Below are 19,787 nucleotides of genomic sequence, written 5' to 3' on the forward strand. Positions count from 1 at the left end.
AAATGAGCAGATTTAGTCAATCGATCAATAATAACCCAAATTGAATCCATTCCTCTATTGGAGCGAGACAATCCGACAATTAAATCCATAGTAATATGTTCCCATTTCCACTCCGGTATTGGCAAGGACTGAAGTAAACCTGCGGGTTGTTGATGTTCGGCTTTGACTTGTTGGCAATATAGGCATTTTGACACAAACTCGGAATTTCTTTCTTCATTCCTGGCCACCAGAAATTAAGCTTCAAATCTTGGTACATTTTTGTATTTCCTGGATGGATAGAGAGTTTTGAACTGTGGCCTTCTTGCAAAACTCGCTATTTCAATTCAGAATCATTTGGTACACACAACCTTCCATGAAATTTCAATACACCATTTTCAAATTTAAAATCTGGCCTTGGTTTGGATTCCCGTTCATCAATGATCTTCTTCAAAAAGTCATCTTGTTGCTATTTCTCTTTGATCTCTTCAATGAGTGCTGGTTGAGCAGAAATAGCAACCAATATCCCACCTTGTTCTCGTAAAACAATTTCAACCTCAAATTTTTCAAGGTCACGTAGCAGTTCTTTTTGTCCGGTGAGTAAACAGGCCAAATTCCCAATTGATTTCCGACTAAGTGTATTGGCAACGGTGTTAGCTTTCCCTGGATGGTACAAAATTTGTAAGTCATAGTCTTTTATCAATTCTAACCATCTTCGTTGTCTCATGTTCAACTCTTCTCTATAAAGAAGTATTTTAAACTCTTGTAATCCGTGTACACTTCGCATGTTTCCCCATATAAGTAGTGGCGCCAAATTTTTAATGCAAATACTACTGCGGCGAGTTCCAAGTCATGCGTTGGATAATTCTTTTCATGTGGTCTCAGTTGTCAGGAAGCATACGCAATAACTTTACCATTCTGCATTAATACACATCCCAAACCCTTATAAGAAGCGTCACTGAAAATAGTAAATCCATCCGTACCTGAGGGTAGGGTGAGAATCTGTGCGATCACAAGTCGAGTCTTCAATTCTTGGAAAGCTGACTCTCTTTGATCGGTCCAGTCAAATGGTATTCCCTTTTGAGTCAACTGAGTCAATGGTAAAGCAATTTTGGAAAAATCTTTCACAAACCTTCAGTAGTACCTGGCTAAACCCAAAAAACTCCAGACTTCAGTAACATTAGGCCAATTCACCACAGCTTCAATCTTCAGTGGATCAACTGAAATGCCATCTTTACTAATCACATGCCCCAAAAAACATAACATTATCAAGCCAAAATTCACACTTTGTTAGTTTCGTATACAGTTTCTGTTCTCTCACGGTCTGTAAAGCAATTCTCAAATGATGTTCATGTTCCTCCTTACTCTTGGAATAAATCAAGATATCATCTATAGAAACAACCACAAATTCATCGAGAAATGGTTTGAAAATCCTGTTTATGAGTTCCATAAATGCAGCAGGCGCATTAGTAACTCCGAAAGGCATAACAATAAATTCATAATGTCCGTACCTTGTTCGGAAGGCAATCTTCTCAATGTCCTCTGCTTTGACTTTCAATTGGTGATATCCAGATCTAAGATCAATTTTGGAAAAGACTTGAGCGCCTTGTTATTGGTCAAATAGATCATCAATACGAGGCAATGGGTACTTGTTTTTCACTGTCACCTTGTTCAATTCACGGTAGTCAATATAAAGCCTTAATGAGCCGTCCTTCTTTTTCACGAATAAAACTAGTGCGCCTCACAGTGAAGTACTGGGCCTAATAAACTTCTTGTCCAACAACTCCTGTAGCTGAATTTTCAATTCTTTCAACTTAGTAGGTACTATTCTGTACGGAGCTTTGGAAATTGGCTGTGTACCCGGTAATACCTCAATGGTGAACTTAATCTCCCTATCAATCAAATCTCCTGGAAAATCATCTAGAAAAACATCTTGAAATTCTCTGACTATAGGAATACTGTCCATATTAGCATTAGTATCAGCAGGTACAGTCAATATACAACATAAATACCCTTTACACCTCTTTTTAATCAATTTAAATGCTTTCATAGATGAAATCAGGTATAGGGGAGGTACAACACCAACTCCGTTAAACATAAATTTAGGCAATCCAGGTGGACAAAAAATAACTTGCTTCGTTACACAGTCAATGGAGGCATGATGTTTTGTTAGCCAGTCCATCCTCAAAATTACGTCAAAATGATCAAGATTCAAAGGTAGCAAATCAACATACAAGAGTACATCCCTAATAGTAATCTCACATGCAGGATACACATAAGCACAAGTCATAGATCCCCCAGTAGGTGAAGATACAGCTAATAAATAATTCATGGGTTCTAGTGGTTTATTTAATTTTCGTGAGAAAGCATGCAATTCAAACGAATGTGTAGACCCCAAATCAATCAGAATATAAATATTTTGAGCATAAATTGAGAGGACTGCCTTGGTATTCTTCACATCTCCAGGTACAAGTGCAAACACTCGGCCTTACCTCAAAGGTTGCTTTTCGGTAGCTTTGGGATTGGGTTTTGGTGTAACAATTGATGCTGCGGCACTGGTTGCGGGCCTACTAGTGCCTTGAGACGTGAGTGGGCTATCTTTGACCATGTGGCCCACCTTGCCACACCTGTAACATGCCCTAAAAATTTTGTAGCAAACCCCTTTATGTCGCCTGCCGCATTTAGAGCAAGGTGGCATGGAATTATTACCTTGACTAGAACTACTGATTGACCCCATGTTTTGCTTTTTATTCAATGAGTTGTTCCGACCCTTTTTGAAGTTAAAACCTTGCCTCTTACCCCTCCATTCAGTCACCGGTGTCTTAGTCTGTTTCAATGCTGCAACATTTGTTTCGGCTATAATTGCTCGGTCAAGGACATCCACATACTTGAGTAATTTCAAGACATTAACTCGGTCGAGTATTTCCACATTAAGCCCACCTTCAAATTTTCTGGCCTTCTTATAGTCGATGTCCACCATGTGTGGAGCATATCAGGCGAGTTCAGTGAACTTAGATTCATATTCCGTTACTGACATGGTACCCTGCTTTAGTTGTTCAAACTCAGTCACTTTACGATCCCTGACACATTGAGGGAAATACTTCTCATAAAAAGCTTCCTTAAACTGAGTCCAAGTCATAGCATTGTTTGTATCACGAATGAGCATCCACCACCGCCTAGCCTCTTCTTGTAAAGTAAAGGTAGCCAGTAACACTTTATGTGCCTCTGAACAAGGAAACACTTTAAACAGCTTTTCAGTCTTTAAGACCCATGCTTCGGCCTTCTGTGGCTCAAGACCTCCCTGGAATGTTCATGGCTTCATTTTGTTAAACTTTTGTATCAAAGCAATCACGTCATCATGGACATTTGGTTCTGGCTGTACTGGAGGAGGTGGGGACTGTTGATTCTGTTGTTGTCTTAGTGATTCATTCAGTAATTCAACCATCCTTTCTAACCTTGTAATTCTCGTTTCGGATGATTTAGGTTCATTGTCATTTCTTGTATTCTCCATTTCACTATATACAATACAGTAATAATAAACATCGGAAAAATAGCTTACTCATACACATTAGCACATGCATACATATTATGACCACACACACTTTCTTATGCTCATGCAATGTCCTAATTACTTTTCTAGGATACCATATAGCTCATTTGGACACGTGTGTGTGGTATAACTCGTGCTCTAATACCACTCTGTCACGACCCAAACTCGCCCTTATAGGTTTAGCATCGTAACCGGCCAGTAATCTGTGATTACCGAAGGCCTGATTAACAGTAATGACAGTAATGCAATATAAAGGGGCTGATGGAAGCCAATCAGCAATAGTTTACATCGTCCAATGAGCTGTGAAAACCTGAATGGAAAAAAAAACCTTTATGGACATAACCACATTCATAGTCATATATATATACATGCCAAAACACATATACAAAGTAGCATACAGGTTAGGAACCTAATCTCTTCACTATAACTGTACAATCAGAAGTCTTAGACATTCATTACATTAACAGAGACAAAAAGGATGAATCTGAAACACCCCAAAACAACCTTGACTCGTGCTGGTTTGGAACCTCGATATGAGGCGCGATGGTTGGCTTGACAAAACATGAGTCTAAGTCGGCGTCTCTAGCTTTGGTCCGGTGCTTGGCCACCTACATATACATATAAACTGTGAGCTAAAATCCAGTGAATAACAAATGTGTAAAGGGGTTAAGAATGAATGTCCTTTCAGTATTTAAAACAGTCAATTGTATCAGTAGATCATTTATTCGATCAATATCTCATATTTCGTATCATATCTGTCATATAGTAATCATAGCAATCATACGTGGTACATCCAATAGCAGAACAGTACAGTAGGTCCTAGAAGACCGAATAGTCAATTGATGGCCATCAAATAGGGAACAGTAGTTCCAAAAATTGGAACAGACAGAGATTTCTGTAACAGTAGCAGTAACAGTAGCAGTAGCAGTAATAGTAACAGTAACAGTCAATTGCTATGGATGCCACGAGTACAGTTCGTAAAATAGGATAAACATTCATTCAGTAAACAATATCATTTCATAAAGCAGTACAGTTAATCATTCATAAAATAATTGTAATTGAACATAGCTTTACAACATTGTTACTCACAGATCATAGGGCTATAAGCAGGCTAAACAGCTTCCTTGGGTGCCCAACCTACACAGTTACAGAACGCACACGCACTATATTACACACCCAAAATCAATAACTTAGCCCCTTGCTTGTTTTGGTGTGGTTCTAAATCATTATCCTCATTATGATGCCTTAAACATGGCCTAAGAATGCCTAGGATGGAATGAGAATGCAAAATGTACTTAAAAATATTTTTCAAAACTTGCTGAAAATAGGAGTCTCGCTCGAGCGTGGATTCCTTCGCTCGAGCGGACATGCAAACTGTGCTTGGTCGCTCGAGCGTAGACTACTTTGCTCGAGCGATCTGCAAAAATGTGAAAAATACTAGTTGCTGAAAATCCCCGCTCGATGCTCGCTTGAGCGTGAGACACAGTTCTTTGCTCGAGCGTGCTTCTGCACACGCAAAAATTCTGAGAGCTTGCAATTTACGCTTGAGCCAGCATTCCGTCGCTTGAGCAAAAGTCTGAAAGCAAAGGTGGTCGCTCGAGCATGAAATCCCTCGCTCGAGCGAGGAAACCAAATTCTGGGTTTTCCAGATTTGCTCCCAAAGCTCAAACCATGGATTTAATATGCTAAAACTCATCCTTTTGGGCCAATTCTCTGGAAAATACTTAGAAACTCATAACACAACATGTTTTGAAGATCATTTCATAAAGTTAAAGCCCAAAAGTGTGTCAATTGTACCAAATTTCAACTAAAACTTTATGATTGATTCAAAGACATGACATGCATGAGTTCTCAAGAACTCCAAAACTCCAAAGTATGATCAAATGCAAGACTCAACTCAAAAACATGGTGAATCTCTAAGGTACAACCATAATATGAACATGCATGTGGAAATTTTTATGAAAACAAATTTCAAAATTCAATGATAAGGACATGCATGCATGGATTGACTTAGCTTCCTCAAATTCTTGCTCAATCCTCCCATTAATTCACCTATTTAATTTGTGTTCAAGGACTAGATGGCTCAATTTCAAGGTTAAAAGGTTGGGCTCTTACCTAGGCTACTTAATCAAGCTTCACTTAAGCAAAAATTCTTGAGCAATGAACAATTCTTCAAGCTTCCCTCTTCAATTCTTCTAACTTTTAAGCAAAACTCATGTTAAATTCAATTTTCTCCTACTCTCCTCTCACTCACGTTTTTGCAAGAAAATAGAGGCTAATGGTGTGCCAAACATATGTGAAATCAAACAAATGGCCTTGTAGATGCCCACCAATGGCAAATGTGTAAATAACTCAAGTTAAAGTAATTTAACATGAATTATTCTAATCTAATTGTTCTAAATCAAATTTCAATTTGAACTACCATAAAATCATATAATTTCTAATTAGCATATAACACAAGTCAATTTTTGAATCGGTCGCCGATAAGACTTTCAATTCGCAACTCGAAATTAAAACGTGAACAGATCGTTCTATATCAAACAGATAGAAATGCAATTAAAACAACACACTCACATAATCAATTTGAAATTTCATCTTAATCATTTACTTAGCATGCTTAATCATGAATTAATACTAAACGTAGGTCAGGGTTGTCACAATACCCACTAACAATAATAAACTTTTTAAGGCTATGTCTATATAAGGCATTCACCCTAACTTTCAATGGGATTCCCTTAAATAGACGATAAGATTAATTCTCTCAGATTAAACATGATACAAGTAATTTCGTTCAGACACTCAATTTTAAAAAATAAATAAATAAAGTAACAAAAGTAAGGTATACCTAAAATCCAATTAATAAAGCTGCATTCTCTTATTATAATTAGCATGTGCTCATGTATGAACAACCAACTTGAAAAGGTCCACTGCTTTACTTACATAACCTGAGCATTTGTTATTATTAGGATATAAATGGTTGGATTTGGTTGGGATTGAGATAAAATTTAGTATCAAATTAAATTTTTTACTTTTGTTAATTGAGAAATTGAAACAGAACTTGTATTGTGATTCAATTATATCGATTTAGTGTAAAAAAGAATCCTTGTGATGTTTTAAAGGATTTTATAAAAAAAATTGAAATTTTATATTATCAATAAATGAAAAAAAATGATGAAAGTTCCTTTATAAATTAATGCCTCTCTCCCTAAATTTTCTTTAAAAATATGTATTATTTGTCGCTTATCTTCCAAACTTAGGGAATTAAAATATATAAAAAATAATGTAATAACTCGGTCAGTTAAATTTGTGTATGTGTAAAATTTTTTGAAATCTAAACACACAGTACATTATGATAAACATACCGAAAACTAGATTTCAAAGTCTTGAATGATCGGTTTGATTTCATCGATTTTTTTTAACACTATTTATAGTGACCTTATTAGACTACGGGGCTGTTTAGTACAGTTTTTAGAAGGTGATTATAGCTTATTTTAATTTAAGAGTTTACGTCAAATTGTTTAGTGCAACTTTTACTTATAACTTATTAGGTAGAAATTGTTAGACAAATTGTATAAATTAAACAAGATAAATAGATTCATGATTCATCAATTACGTTACAGAATAAGAAAAACATGCTGAATATTACAACCATATTTCGCAGAAATACACAATACGATAAAATAGTAAAGAAAGTAAACCGAAACCTATATAGTACCACAATCTCCTTAAAATAGATTAGCTGCCTCATCGTGGGTGCTGGAGGTACGTCGACTTCTGTCTCCTAGGAAATGACGATTTAGACCGGCTAACGCAGAAACACCTTCTGTTAGCTTTGGCGAATCAACAATGGTAGCACTCTCTCACACAAGAAGAATAAAAATTTCTAGAGGAAACTTTGAACACAAAAGAAGAGCAAACTTTCTGGTGTGAAAGAATGAAAGAGAGGGTCTCATTTTATACACATGGAGGGAGAGAGGAAAAGGCTTCTACAACAAATGCAGGTTTTAATTTTGCAAAACTCCCAAGACATAAATTGCAAAATTGATGGCTTTAATCCATCATGAATACAAAGGAGTTACCAGATTTTATACACATGTATATTGTGTATAATCCTGCAGCCACTTTTCCCAACACCTCTTTTATGAAGCCAACTAAATGAGTTAATTTATCATTCAAATCTTAATAGTTTTTTGTCATTCTTTTTGTGGTGTAAAGATCTTATTATAAAGAATCTAAACTCATTTAATCACACATCAACTAATGGTTGGAACCTACTTTAATTTCACATTAAAGTCACCATAAAATTATTTTTTCCAACAAAAATAACTTAAATAAGCTAATTATTTGGAAAAGAGATACTTTTAACTTATGTTTTTTTTATTATTATCTTCTATCTTAAGAAAAATTCCACCAAACAGGGCTTACATTTATTTGTTGGAAAAATAATGCTATAATAATTATTTAATTTTATTATTATCATTTTTATTTATTTAATGTATTAATTTAGTTGTTACTATTGCATTAGAAATATACATATGTGGTATGAGTCATTACCCTTGCAACGCTCCCACCATTCACATGTCATCGATATTATCGACTTTAGGCCACGCCTGTAGGGATTTGTTCTTCTCTATAGGGATTTGTTCTTCCTAAATCATCGATATTATCGGCTTTAGGCCATGTCCGCAGGGATTTGTTCTTCCCCGCAGGGATTTGTTCTTCCCTGCAGGGATTTGTTCTTCCTAATAGGTCACCCATCCCAGAACTACTCCAGTTTAAACATGTTTAATTGGGGAGTTCTGTTAGGGATTTCGCCACCCGAGAAAAGGCCTCGATACTATATAATGGTCCATATTTTTACTTTTATACCTCAGGAACTCCCTCTCCATTCCCGATCTGAGACACCGGGACCTTACAACCCTAATATTGCATTAGAATTATACATATCATATAAGAAAAAAATCAACTTAAACTAAGCAAAAAGGTTAAAATATGTTGGTTTTTAAACTAGACAAATCCCTTGCTATTATGTTATCAATATGCATGGGTTTGACTTCTCTCAATTTATTATCTTGACTTGAGATAATGTTTGGCCTTGGTAGGCTAATTTTGGGATCAATTTCGATAATTTTTGAACAATTTATTTTGTAAAATTTATCAAATAAAATATTTATATAAAAAATTAAGATAATGAGACAATTTTTAACACCAAAAGAAAACTTTCAATGATCAAGAGGAGCAAGAACATTAAAAAGTAATACTGAAACAAAGCTAACAGGAAGGAAAATAACCCAACTAACAGGTGTACTATTGGACAATTTGGCTGTTCTCTGTTGTTATTCGCCCGGTCCACGAAAGGGCTAAATGGCTCTCAAAGGAAATTCTCCGGATGTCCGATTATGAAAATGAATTATTATTTTTAAAATTATATTTATCTTTTATTTTTATAAAATAAATATGATTGAAATATATAATTACTAATTTTTAATTATCTTAATTATTTATATAAATATTATACTCAACAAATTTTAAAAAATAAATAATTCAACTCACTAAGGTTCGTTTGGGATGTGGATTAGTTTTTTGATTTTTTAGTTATTTTAATTGGGATTAAAAAAATCTTGTTTGAGATAGTTTTTTTTTATTTTTTTAAATTTTATGAGAAAAAAAATAAAATAATTATAATTTAGATGTAATGTTTTATCTTGTTAAATTAAAAAATTTATTTTATTTTTTTATAATTAAAATAAATAAAAATTCAAAAAATCTAACATGAATAGGTCACGTATCAAGTCCAAACACTCTCCAACGTCTCCATTTAAAGCAGAGTAAAGCAGAGAGAGTCCAATGGCTTTTTCACTATCGGCGCCACTCTTATTGCTTCCTATTCCCACGGCGATGGCGATGATGATACCTACCTTTCACTCCTCTCTCCCCATACTTGATTGCAGGTTCTCTTAATTCCTCTCTCTCTCTCTCTCTATATATATATATCTTTGCTCAATCTTCTCCGAGCTGAAATTTTCTCAAATATTCTCATGTTTTTCTGTTTCGTTGATAATGGTTTCAGTTTTTGTACTGATCTATGCCTTTCTAGGCTATTTTTTTGGAATTTTTTTTTTTTATGTTATTCTGTGGATATATATGGTAAAAAAGGGAAAAATATGTGAAACTTCATAAAATAATTTTAATTTGATAAAGAAGTTTATAGATTTATTTTTTAATATTTCTTCAAATTCTACTGAAATGATATTTTAATGGAATTTACTTGTACCTTTACATGTCATCTTATTTTATGTATTTTCTTTGGGCTTTTACACGTCATTCCAATTTCGATTTCATTATAATATTCAGTTAATTGTTTTAATTATTCTAGCTATCAAATAATCAAACAAGAAAAAATATGAATATATATATATATATATTAATACTGTTTAGTTGAGAAATTTGTAAAATGATTTAAACGAAAAAGATAAGATATAAATATATTTTATTCACATTTTATATATATATATATATATATTAAATTTTTTCTCAAATCTCAACCAAACATGTTAATTTTTACCTGGATTGTTGTACTTATTTATTTATATATATTTATGTGATACATCCACCAATATAACACTCCTATTTTGACTCTAATAAAGTGGAAGAGAGAGAGAGAGAGAGAGGGGGAGGGAGGGGGGAAGGAGAGATGAAGAGTGTGAACTCATCCCTTGACATAGTGCATTACATGTCATGGGCTTTGAAGTGGCTGCTGTGCATTAACTTATATTTAAATGAATCCGAAATAGGCTTATTTGACTGCACAACAGTGAGCAGTCACTCCAAATCCCTGAAAAATTAGTGTCCAAGCATTTTTGATATTTCATTTGGTATTATTTTATTTTCCTTGTTCGCTTTTAGTCGGCCAACTGCTTTCACTTGCTTTCTTCTTCTGGAATAATCTAATGATAATTGCTTAACAGAAAAGTTTTCTGCAATATAATTATTTTATTTTATTTTTTTTGAAAGGTTATCAAATTTATTTACCCATTGGCATGTTATTATTATTATTATTATTATTATTGGAAGATGGACTGCCAATAATATAATTTAACCAATAAAGCTAATTAATATATTCAATTCTTCATTTTTTAATTTGAAAATTATTCTCGAAGCATCGAGGGCTGAATGAAAATAACAAGTTAATTTAATAATTCAAGTAGTTTTCCTTATTATGTTGTGCAATAAGCTCAAGTTGGATTAATTATCGAGCTGTTCATGAGCTCGGCTTTGTTGCACATAAGAGTCGAAATTGAAAGTTCAAAGACATGATAAGGTTTGTTCTACTCCCTAGGCTTGAACCATTACTCTCTTGTTTGTTGTTTTTCATAATAATCTTTAGTCTGTCTTTGGAGAATATGACGCATAATCTTATTTCTCATCACATTTTCACTTACTTAAACGGAAGTGAATGGATTCCAATATATTTGTTAACGTGGACCCCATCACCGTGTGTCTCCAGAGTGAGAAAATTAGATTATGGCCAAGTTTGGCAAGTTGCCAAAAAGTTAAAAAGTCAAAAAGTTACTCAAAAAGTTAAAAAGTTATCACTATTCATCAAAAGTCAAAAATTACAGCTACACAACTCACAATCCTAATTTTTCCCTACATACTAATTTATATAATTTTTTAGTACACATTTTTCCATAAAAAGTCAAAAAGTTAACCCAAACATCCATATTTTACAAAAAGTACACTTATTTAGGACATCCCAAACAACCCCTATATATGGGATTACAATTTTTTCTTACATGGGTATGAAATGACTTGGTGTTCTAGGATGGTCAATTCATTCTTGAATCAATTTTTGAATTTTGTAGAAAATTTAGAATAGGTTTTGAAATACAATTGGTAGGTATAGTTTCATTCTCGTATATGGGTTTGTGCACCCCCTTGGTGCGTCTTTTAAATGAAATTTATATTATGACCCCAAAAAAAACAAAGAGTTTTCAAATGCATCATTTATGACCATAATAATAAATGAATTAGATGAGTATTGAATTATTCAATGTGTGGCAGCCTGGCTCTCTTTCAAATTGTGACAATTAAACTTTGACAATGTCTTAGCATGAAAACAAATGAAATCCTCTCATATACAGTAAAAAAAATGAAGATATAGCTTTTGGTCCATTGGGTCACTGGTTAAGGTACAATCCTTCGACTTTGTTCAATGAAAATGATCACTGGCTGAATAGTTGGATGCCATTTGTTTAAAGGCTTCCACATTAAGTGACTTTTGTTGGAAAACTTGATATGTATTGTCCGACCTTTTTTCTAACAACTTAAACTTTTGGGACTAGTGATGAGCTAACATAGTGTTAGCGCTCATCTGAGATGTTTTGGGTTCAAGTTTCTCCATTTGCATTATGTTTCTCTACATGTTAGGATTTTTTGCATCTCTACATGAAAGGCAGGATTGCGCATGAGGGAAGGTATTGGAGAGCCTGATATGCATTGTTAGACCTCTTTTCTAGCAACTTAAGTTTTTGAAACTAGTGGTGAGCTGACAACTTTGAGACATTGAAAAATTTTGTTTCCTAATTTTAATGGGTAGTGTGGAACACATGCCTCCGATTGGCCAACCTTCTAGTAAAGTGCACATATACAAGAATCTAGATCCTCTACGGTTAAATTATGAAGTTAACTGTGAGGTAAGTAGATTTTGATTACATTAAGTTGTTATTCGAGTTGTAACTGGTAGTTATACCTTCATGGTTCGTTCCTTCTCTTACATGAAGACAGACCCTTAACAATTAACACTTAAGAATACACTTTTTTACGTGGTTAAAAAGATCGTACATGCTTTTGCTGAACTTCCTTGTAATCTTCTGTTTTAGTTCTGGTGATTAAATCTCTTTGGTTTCTATCTGGTTCTTCCTTGCAGGATTTTCCTTCTCTGCTATTAGGAATATATCAATTATATTCTAGCACACAGAGACAACAGCAACAGTAGATTTCAGTGTTTGGAGGAGCAAACCTACTTTATTTGTTTTTAAATTTTAGTAGAGTTCACAACAAAGAGTAAAAGATGGGTTTCTGGTCATTCTTTGGGGTGGCTTCCATGCCTATTCTACAGGTGCTCATAATCAGCGCATTAGGAGCTTCCATGGCAACTAATTATCTCAATCTTCTTCCCGAAGCTACAAGGAAGTCCCTGAACAAGGTAAGATCCCCTCAGAAAGTTTCCCTTCCACTCTCAATTACACATTCCTATGTCTCTACTTTCCTAAGAATGTTGTCAGCTCTCTTCATTTCAAGAAACATGGTATTGACAAGAATTTCAAATGTGATTACAGATTGTGTTCATTGTGTTCATTCCATCCCTTATGTTTGCAAGTCTGGCCGAGACTGTCACCTTTCCAGATCTCATTGCCTGGTAGGATACTTGCAAGGTTTCGAAAAACGGTGTTACGTAATGGTTGCGGCCGTTACGTAACGGTTGTGGTGATAGGTGCTACCCGTTACATCGGCTTTTACGGTGTGACAGAAATTTACATGTGTAACGGTCGTTTCGGTGTTACGTAATGGCCGTAGCGGTACTGTAAAGGCCGTAACGGCTTGTTTACACACTGTTTCACACCTTTATAATATTTTGAATAGCTTCCTTTAAAAAAATAAAATAAATAATCTTATAAGAAAAAAAGAATACTCAAGGGATTCAACCCAAAAGAAAAAACTTGTATGGATTTTTTTTTCTTTATAATTTTTTTTTAATTTTTATTTCATTACATTACCATGTAAAATAAAAAATATATAAACAATGGTTGTAATTATTTTTATAATCATTTCATTTAATATTTAATTGTAAATATATATATATATATATATTTATATATTTGTTACTATAATGTGTTATCTAAACAATGTCTTTGAAAAAATCAATAGCTCAAAAATAATTTTTACTTGTGGCACAATTTTTATTTTTATAATCATTTCATTTAATACTTAATTGTAAATAATTTTATTTAGTTAGCTGTAACGTGTTGTCTAAAAAACTGTCTTTTAAAAAAAAATCATTAGTTCAAAAATAATTTTTATTTATGGTACAATTTTTATTTTTATAATCATTTTATTTAATAATTGTAAATATTTTTTATTTAGTTAGTTCAAGTATTGGTAAAAAATAATTTTTAAAATCAATTATTCTTAAAATCATTAACTATTGAAATAAAATGTAAAAAGCTCATTTTATAATGATTTAAAAATATGAAATATATTGGATCATACTTAAAAATTAACAAAAATTGATTAAAATCTATTTTTAACACTAATAAATGTGATTCTGAAAGGAAAAAAAAATATGTGTATCGGTAAGTTTTTTTCAAATTGTGCGAAAAAATAAAAAATTCACGGCTGCGGTTATCGCAACCGTTACACTATGACTTTTACACCCCGCAACCGCAATTGCGCCATTGCAACCATTGCGGCGACTGCAACCACTTTTCGAAACCTTGGATACTTGGAACAAATTCCTTGCCGTTTCTTTGTTTATCAAGACAAGGTCTAAAGAATAATGGGAATTATGGAAGATATGGCTTAAAATAAGCAAGAAATTGAAAAGCATATTATTATTATTATTATTTATTTTGTATCTAATTGACACAAATATATTAGTCCTACAAGGTAATGAGGGGTGCTGGGATGATTCTGGCCAGGGGCGTAGCCAGAAATTCCCCTCAGTGGGGTCATTCAGAGGGAGAAAGAGAGAACAAATGAAGGAATGCATCAATGGCAATGCAACAATAGTTGTTAGAGAATGAAGCGTTGATGGAGCAAATGAATGAACGAATACTGAGCTATAATTGACACCACTAAACAATGAATAGCTCCAAATATATGTGATATATGTGATATTGATCTAGATTCACTGGGGTCTTTTTGTTAAAATTGACATCACTAAACAATAAATAGCTCAAAACACTGGGGTCATTTTGTTAAAATCCAAAACTATTAAACAAAATTTCATATATATTTAAACAAAATTTGAAAGTTCAGTGGTATTAATTGACACCACTGAATTACACATAGCCCCGCCCCTAATTCTGGCCCCTGGGGCTAGAGAGCAAAATGAAACATGGATGTGGAAATAATTATATACATTAGTTAGTTGTAAGATATAAGTACTCCACAATGGTAGAGTTACAAAGCATTTAAAAATTGTAGTAAGCTCCATTTCAATGTAACTTGCATTATTACAACATATAATGCAGAAAAGTTTTGGGCAGTTTTTCTGTTTGGAAGATCCTTGTTTTCTATTTAATGGCTTGAAATGATTTGATCACCAATCTTAAAAGTTGCAATAAAATTCTAATTGGTAATGCTTAGGCCTCGTTTGTCAACTATTCATTTTAGCCAAAAAGTCACTATAAGTTATCACACCACTCTATTTACTTTTCTGCACATCCTTTCCTAAAAAGTCAAAAAGTTACTGAAATAGTCTGTTCCCAAACGAGGCCTAAGTTGGGGTACATAATGGACGTGTGCAAACCACATAATATCATGTATAGCAATGTCTAGCCCAGAATTTGCTGGGACTATCCAGTGGGTCCTATTATGTGAACAAAAAGATTTGACCCTACAGCAATTAACATGGGTGCTTTTGATGCTGTTTGCTAGTTGATTTCTCTGTAATTTGGTTACCATCAAAAAAGAAAAAAACACATGCCTGTTTTATATTGTATCAAAACCTCTCAAATGGTAATGACTCAACTAAATATTTTGATTCTATTGTGGACAGCTAGGCATTTTCTATCTGGCACAACACATAACAAATTTTAAAGTTCAAGTTTCATGGTGCAGTTCTGAAAATAAATGCTAAATGCTGCCTTAAAACATACTAGGAAACCGTCAAAATTTGTCACTTGTGTCATGTCTAACATACCTAACTCATTTGTTTTTATCATCTCCTCAGGTGGTTTATGCCTGTAAATGTCGGTCTAGCCTTTCTCTTTGGAGGAATATTAGGATGGACAGCAGTGAAACTACTGAAGCCAAAATCACATCTGGAAGGACTGATTATTGCCACATGTTCATCAGGTAATTGTCAGATAGACAGCTTCCTGCTCATTCTCTACATTTAGGGATACAATTTTGAACCCTCATTGGTTTGTCATATTGTGCTGTTCGTTGAACAGGAAACTTGGGAAACCTTCTCTTGATAATTGTCCCTGCAATCTGTAGCGAGGATGGCAGCCCTTTTGGTGATCACAAAATTTGTACTTCTGTTGGACTCTCATATTCATCTTTCTCCATGGCAGTAAGTCAATTTCGCATTTTTTATACCCACTATTCATTCACTGATCATCCAAATATGAAATGAGATGATTAACAATCATTAGGAACCCTCAAATCCAGTGTTATTAGAGGCGCGCCTAGGCCCAAATCCCATCAAGGCCCAAGGTTTGCGCCTTGTAGTGTTCCAGGCTAGGCGACTTTGATAAGGTGCTAAGCATGCGCTTAGGCCCAAGTCCCGTGCAGGCCCAAGGTTTGTGCCTTGTAGTATTTCAGGCCAGACAACTGTGATAAGGTGCCTGATTGGCCCGAGGCTTGAGTCTTGAGGGCTTCTTTATTGTTGCATTAATTGGTTTTGTTTAAAATCTAACTATTGATTTAATATGATGCAGTTACAGAAGATCCCTACTCTTATTACAGATGCCAATACATTGGGCATTCAACCCCAAATCAATGATAGAAGAGAAATTAGCCCTAATTACTAAGCTCCAAAAAACACTAAATGTTTAACATTTCATTTTGTTTATGTTGAACATTAAATTATTTACTTATATTAAATTATATATTTTTTTCCCGTACTAGGTGCGTCTCACTTCGGTGAAGCTTGCGCCTTGCCTTGCGCCTAGGCCCCGGGAGACCTTGGCGCCTTGGTGTGCCTATCACCTTTAATAACACTGCTCAAATCGGTAGCCCACTGTTCAACTGCGTAATGTATGAAACCTAACATGGTTCCGTCATCAGCAGAAGTTGTTCCATAGAATTGTTTATGGTACCAAGACTTTTAACTATTATGCAATGGCAAACTACGATAGAACAGAAGATTAGTAAACCTAGGAACAGAATTCCTAAGCATTCCTATTTATGTTGGCATTTGTCGATATAAAATGAGTAGGGATTCAAATCAGTAGAATCTGCTCAAATCACATCATACAGTCTCAAATATTTCAACTTTGTTATTCCTATTTGTGATAGATATCTGTCTTTCTCACCTTTCCCTTATGTTTTGCAGCTTGGTGGTTTCTTCATTTGGACTTACACTTACCAACTAGTACGAAGCTCAGCCTTGAAATACAAAGCTCTTCAAGCAGCTGAGGAGGTCTCAAAGGTACCAAACAAGGATTCAGATGCGAATGAGAAGACTCATCTTCTGGAGGGAGAAGTTGAAGAACATATTGCTATAGTTGCACCATCAACAATATCTACAGAAGAGGATACTGAAAATCAAGATGTAAGTTCAGTTTGTTTCATTTTCCTAGTATTTGCAGTCATTAAGACTGTGTTTGGATCGTGGATTTGGGTAGAGATTTGAAAAGGAGAGGAAAAGGTAAGTGAAATATAAGCTAAAAATTTTCTCCATTTCCCTCGCCTTTCCCTTTCCCTTTCCCTATCCAAATCGCCACCCAAATCCATGATCCAAGCACAGAATAAGAAGAGGAGAAAAGTGCATCAAAAGCAACATTCCTAATTGTTTCTTTAAAATCACAAATTGCAGATTGTTCCCCAAGTGTCTGCCAGCAAACTGGAGAAGGTGAATGTTTCATTCTGGGGTAATGCAATGACAATTCTCCAACAGTTACTGGAGGAGCTATTAGCACCTCCTACACTTGGTGCTGTAAGTTTTCTCAAACTTTCAGCTTCATTTGCGTGTTTAATATGAATTTGGAGATTTACTGTTTCCATTACTCAAAAACATAAATAACATAGTTCCTCCATCCATTATCAGATTCTTGGATTCTTTTGTGGTGCGGTCCCATGGGTGAAGAATCTTTTAATTGGTGATAATGCACCTCTTAGAGTGATCCAGGACTCCATCAAATTACTTGGGTATGTTTGTCTTTCACGACAAGTAATCGAGAACTGGTGGAATGTGCTGCTTCTTTTATAAATAGGGTTAATTTCACTTTTATCTCCTACACTCGTTATTTTTTTCTATTTCATGCTCAAACTATTAATTTTATCTATTTAGTCTATAGAGTTCATAATTTCGGCTAATGTGGTCCAATTGGAGATGTCGAAACCTAATTTGATAGGCAAAAAAGTCATTTCAAAATTCAAAACAATTTAAACCATACAGTCTAACGCTTGTTTTTTGCATTCATTATTTTGAAATGAGGAGTGGAGAAGAACATGGGTATTTGGTTATGGAGGATAAGTTATCTAATATATTGTGAGTAAGAAAACCAGTGGTTGATTGTACGATTTAAGTTTTTCAAATTGTAAAAATAACTCTTTTGCTCATTGGATTAGGTTTCTACCATTGTTAATTTTTACATACTGTGTCCAATTGAACCATATGAACTCAAATCATAAAATTTTAAGGACTAAATAGATGCAATTTATAGTTTAGGGATGAAATAAAAAAATGACGATAGTATAGGGGATAAAAGTGAAATTAACCTTGTAACTACAATTAAGTTAGAAAACTCTTCATTTTATCACTTTAGTTGAACTCTCTTACGAAGTTTAGAGTTGTATAACTCTGGTAATTTTTAGTAGTTTCAAATGATTACTTTTGTATATATTATATATTTGTAATTGCATTAATGTCTCCAAATCACTTTTTAAGTTTTATTACCTGCTGACAAACTGCAGAATAACTTATTGTGCAGGAATGGAACAATACCTTGCATCACCCTTATACTAGGAGGCAACCTCACACAAGGTGGGTGTTTGGAAAGTGGATTTTTTGTAGGTTTTTTTAGTTGTAGAATATTATTGGAGAAAAAATTTTATGTGTTTGAGAAGATAGTTGAGTTTTTTTGTGGTTGGATGTAATGTTTGTGAGAGAAAAAGTGAAATAATTTTGGGGTTTGATGTGATATTTTGTCTGGATTTATTTTTTTTTGGTTTTGTAACCAATTTGTCTTTTAGTAAAAAAAAAACAAAAAAAACCACAAATTTTTTTTTCCCAAACACGGCCAAGGTAGAATGAGCTTTGAATGTTTTAGTCAATACTAACATAACTATATAATGGGGAAACTAGACAATTAACAAATTTCACTTGTCCTATGAACTGAACAGGCTTGAAAGCAGGAAACTTAAAACCAATAGTGATTGTTGCTGTAATCTGTGTGCGTTATGTGATTCTTCCTGTGATTGGGATTGGTGTAGTTAAAGCTGCCGACAGTCTTGGCTTTCTTCCATTGGATCCGTTGTACCGCTACGTGCTAATGATTCAATTTGCACTACCACCTGCCATGAATATTGGTAAGGCCTCATTGTTAGAAAAAATTCTGATATATCTAGATCACTTACTGGTTTTCTAATTATAAAGTAAATGATATTGTACCTCTACTTCCACTTCCAACTTTTGTTGCATTCAATCCATTCTTCATATTTTTGCAAATATAGTTGTTGTTATTGACTGATACTCTGATATTGGCCGACGTATGGCCGTATCACTGATACTATTACATAATTGATACTGGTATTTAAAATCATCGTATAGACTGACGCTACTCTTTGCTTTAATATGAGCTAGTAATTATGGAGATTGAATGATGATGATGATGCAGGTACCATGACCCAACTGTTTGATGTGGCACAAGAGGAGTGTTCTGTGCTCTTACTGTGGACTTACCTGGTCGCTTGCCTATCGCTCACTGTATGGTCCACAATCTTCATGTGGATCTTGTCCTGAAGCCCCAGTTGGCTCTAAACTATCACATTGAGTTGGGCTACATTTCTGCCATTGTGGTTTGTCATTTGTTTCCATTTTATGTGTATATGATTGTGTTGTTCAATATGTGAATTGTCAGTCAAAGGCTCTCATTGGGGCAGAGGCTTGGCAAGGGCTTTGTATGTTGTACCTACAGATTGATCTAAAAAAAAGAAAATTATTTGTGGTTTAGCTGCTACTAATCTGCCATTTCTAGTTTAAAGAATGGAAAATATCACATAAATTAGAAATGAGACAAATAATTGCAAATTAGTGAGAGTGCAATTGAATGTTATGTCATTTTGTACAGTTCTTACCTGTACTAAG

General features: G+C 34.2%; 1 protein-coding gene across 5 annotated transcripts; it reads left to right on the forward strand.

Moving 5' to 3' along the window:
* Positions 1-9,306: 9,306 nt before the first annotated feature.
* Positions 9,307-19,652, forward strand: LOC114307854 (protein PIN-LIKES 7). 5 transcript variants are annotated; one of them, XM_028253299.2, is made up of 11 exons: positions 9,307-9,477; positions 12,456-12,734; positions 12,868-12,947; positions 15,483-15,607; positions 15,706-15,827; positions 16,812-17,030; positions 17,295-17,414; positions 17,526-17,626; positions 18,412-18,464; positions 18,824-19,009; positions 19,318-19,652. In XM_028253299.2, exons 2-11 carry the CDS (start codon positions 12,600-12,602, stop codon positions 19,440-19,442), a joined length of 1,266 nt encoding a protein of 421 aa, XP_028109100.2. In that variant the 5' UTR covers positions 9,307-9,477; positions 12,456-12,599; the 3' UTR covers positions 19,443-19,652. The 5 variants fall into 5 exon arrangements, with proteins under 5 accessions (XP_028109100.2, XP_082723150.1, XP_028109101.2 ...); XM_028253300.2 differs by lacking the exon at positions 9,307-9,477 and adding an exon at positions 10,729-10,847; XM_082867023.1 differs by lacking the exon at positions 9,307-9,477 and adding an exon at positions 11,892-12,222.
* Positions 19,653-19,787: the final 135 nt, after the last annotated feature.

Source organism: Camellia sinensis, chromosome 4, assembly GCF_055761805.1.
Source record: "Camellia sinensis isolate YWXY chromosome 4, ASM5576180v1, whole genome shotgun sequence".
Classification (NCBI taxonomy): domain Eukaryota; kingdom Viridiplantae; phylum Streptophyta; class Magnoliopsida; order Ericales; family Theaceae; genus Camellia; species Camellia sinensis.

Excerpts from the sequence above, each read along its gene's own strand:
- LOC114307854 (XM_028253299.2), top strand. The coding sequence starts at position 12,600 with ATGGGTTTCTGGTCATTCTTTGGGGTGGCTTCCATGCCTATTCTACAG. Across the intron at positions 15,828-16,811 it reads ATTCATCTTTCTCCATGGCA|CTTGGTGGTTTCTTCATTTG; the intron begins GTAAGTCAATTT and ends TATGTTTTGCAG. Across the intron at positions 18,465-18,823 it reads AGGAGGCAACCTCACACAAG|GCTTGAAAGCAGGAAACTTA; the intron begins GTGGGTGTTTGG and ends TGAACTGAACAG.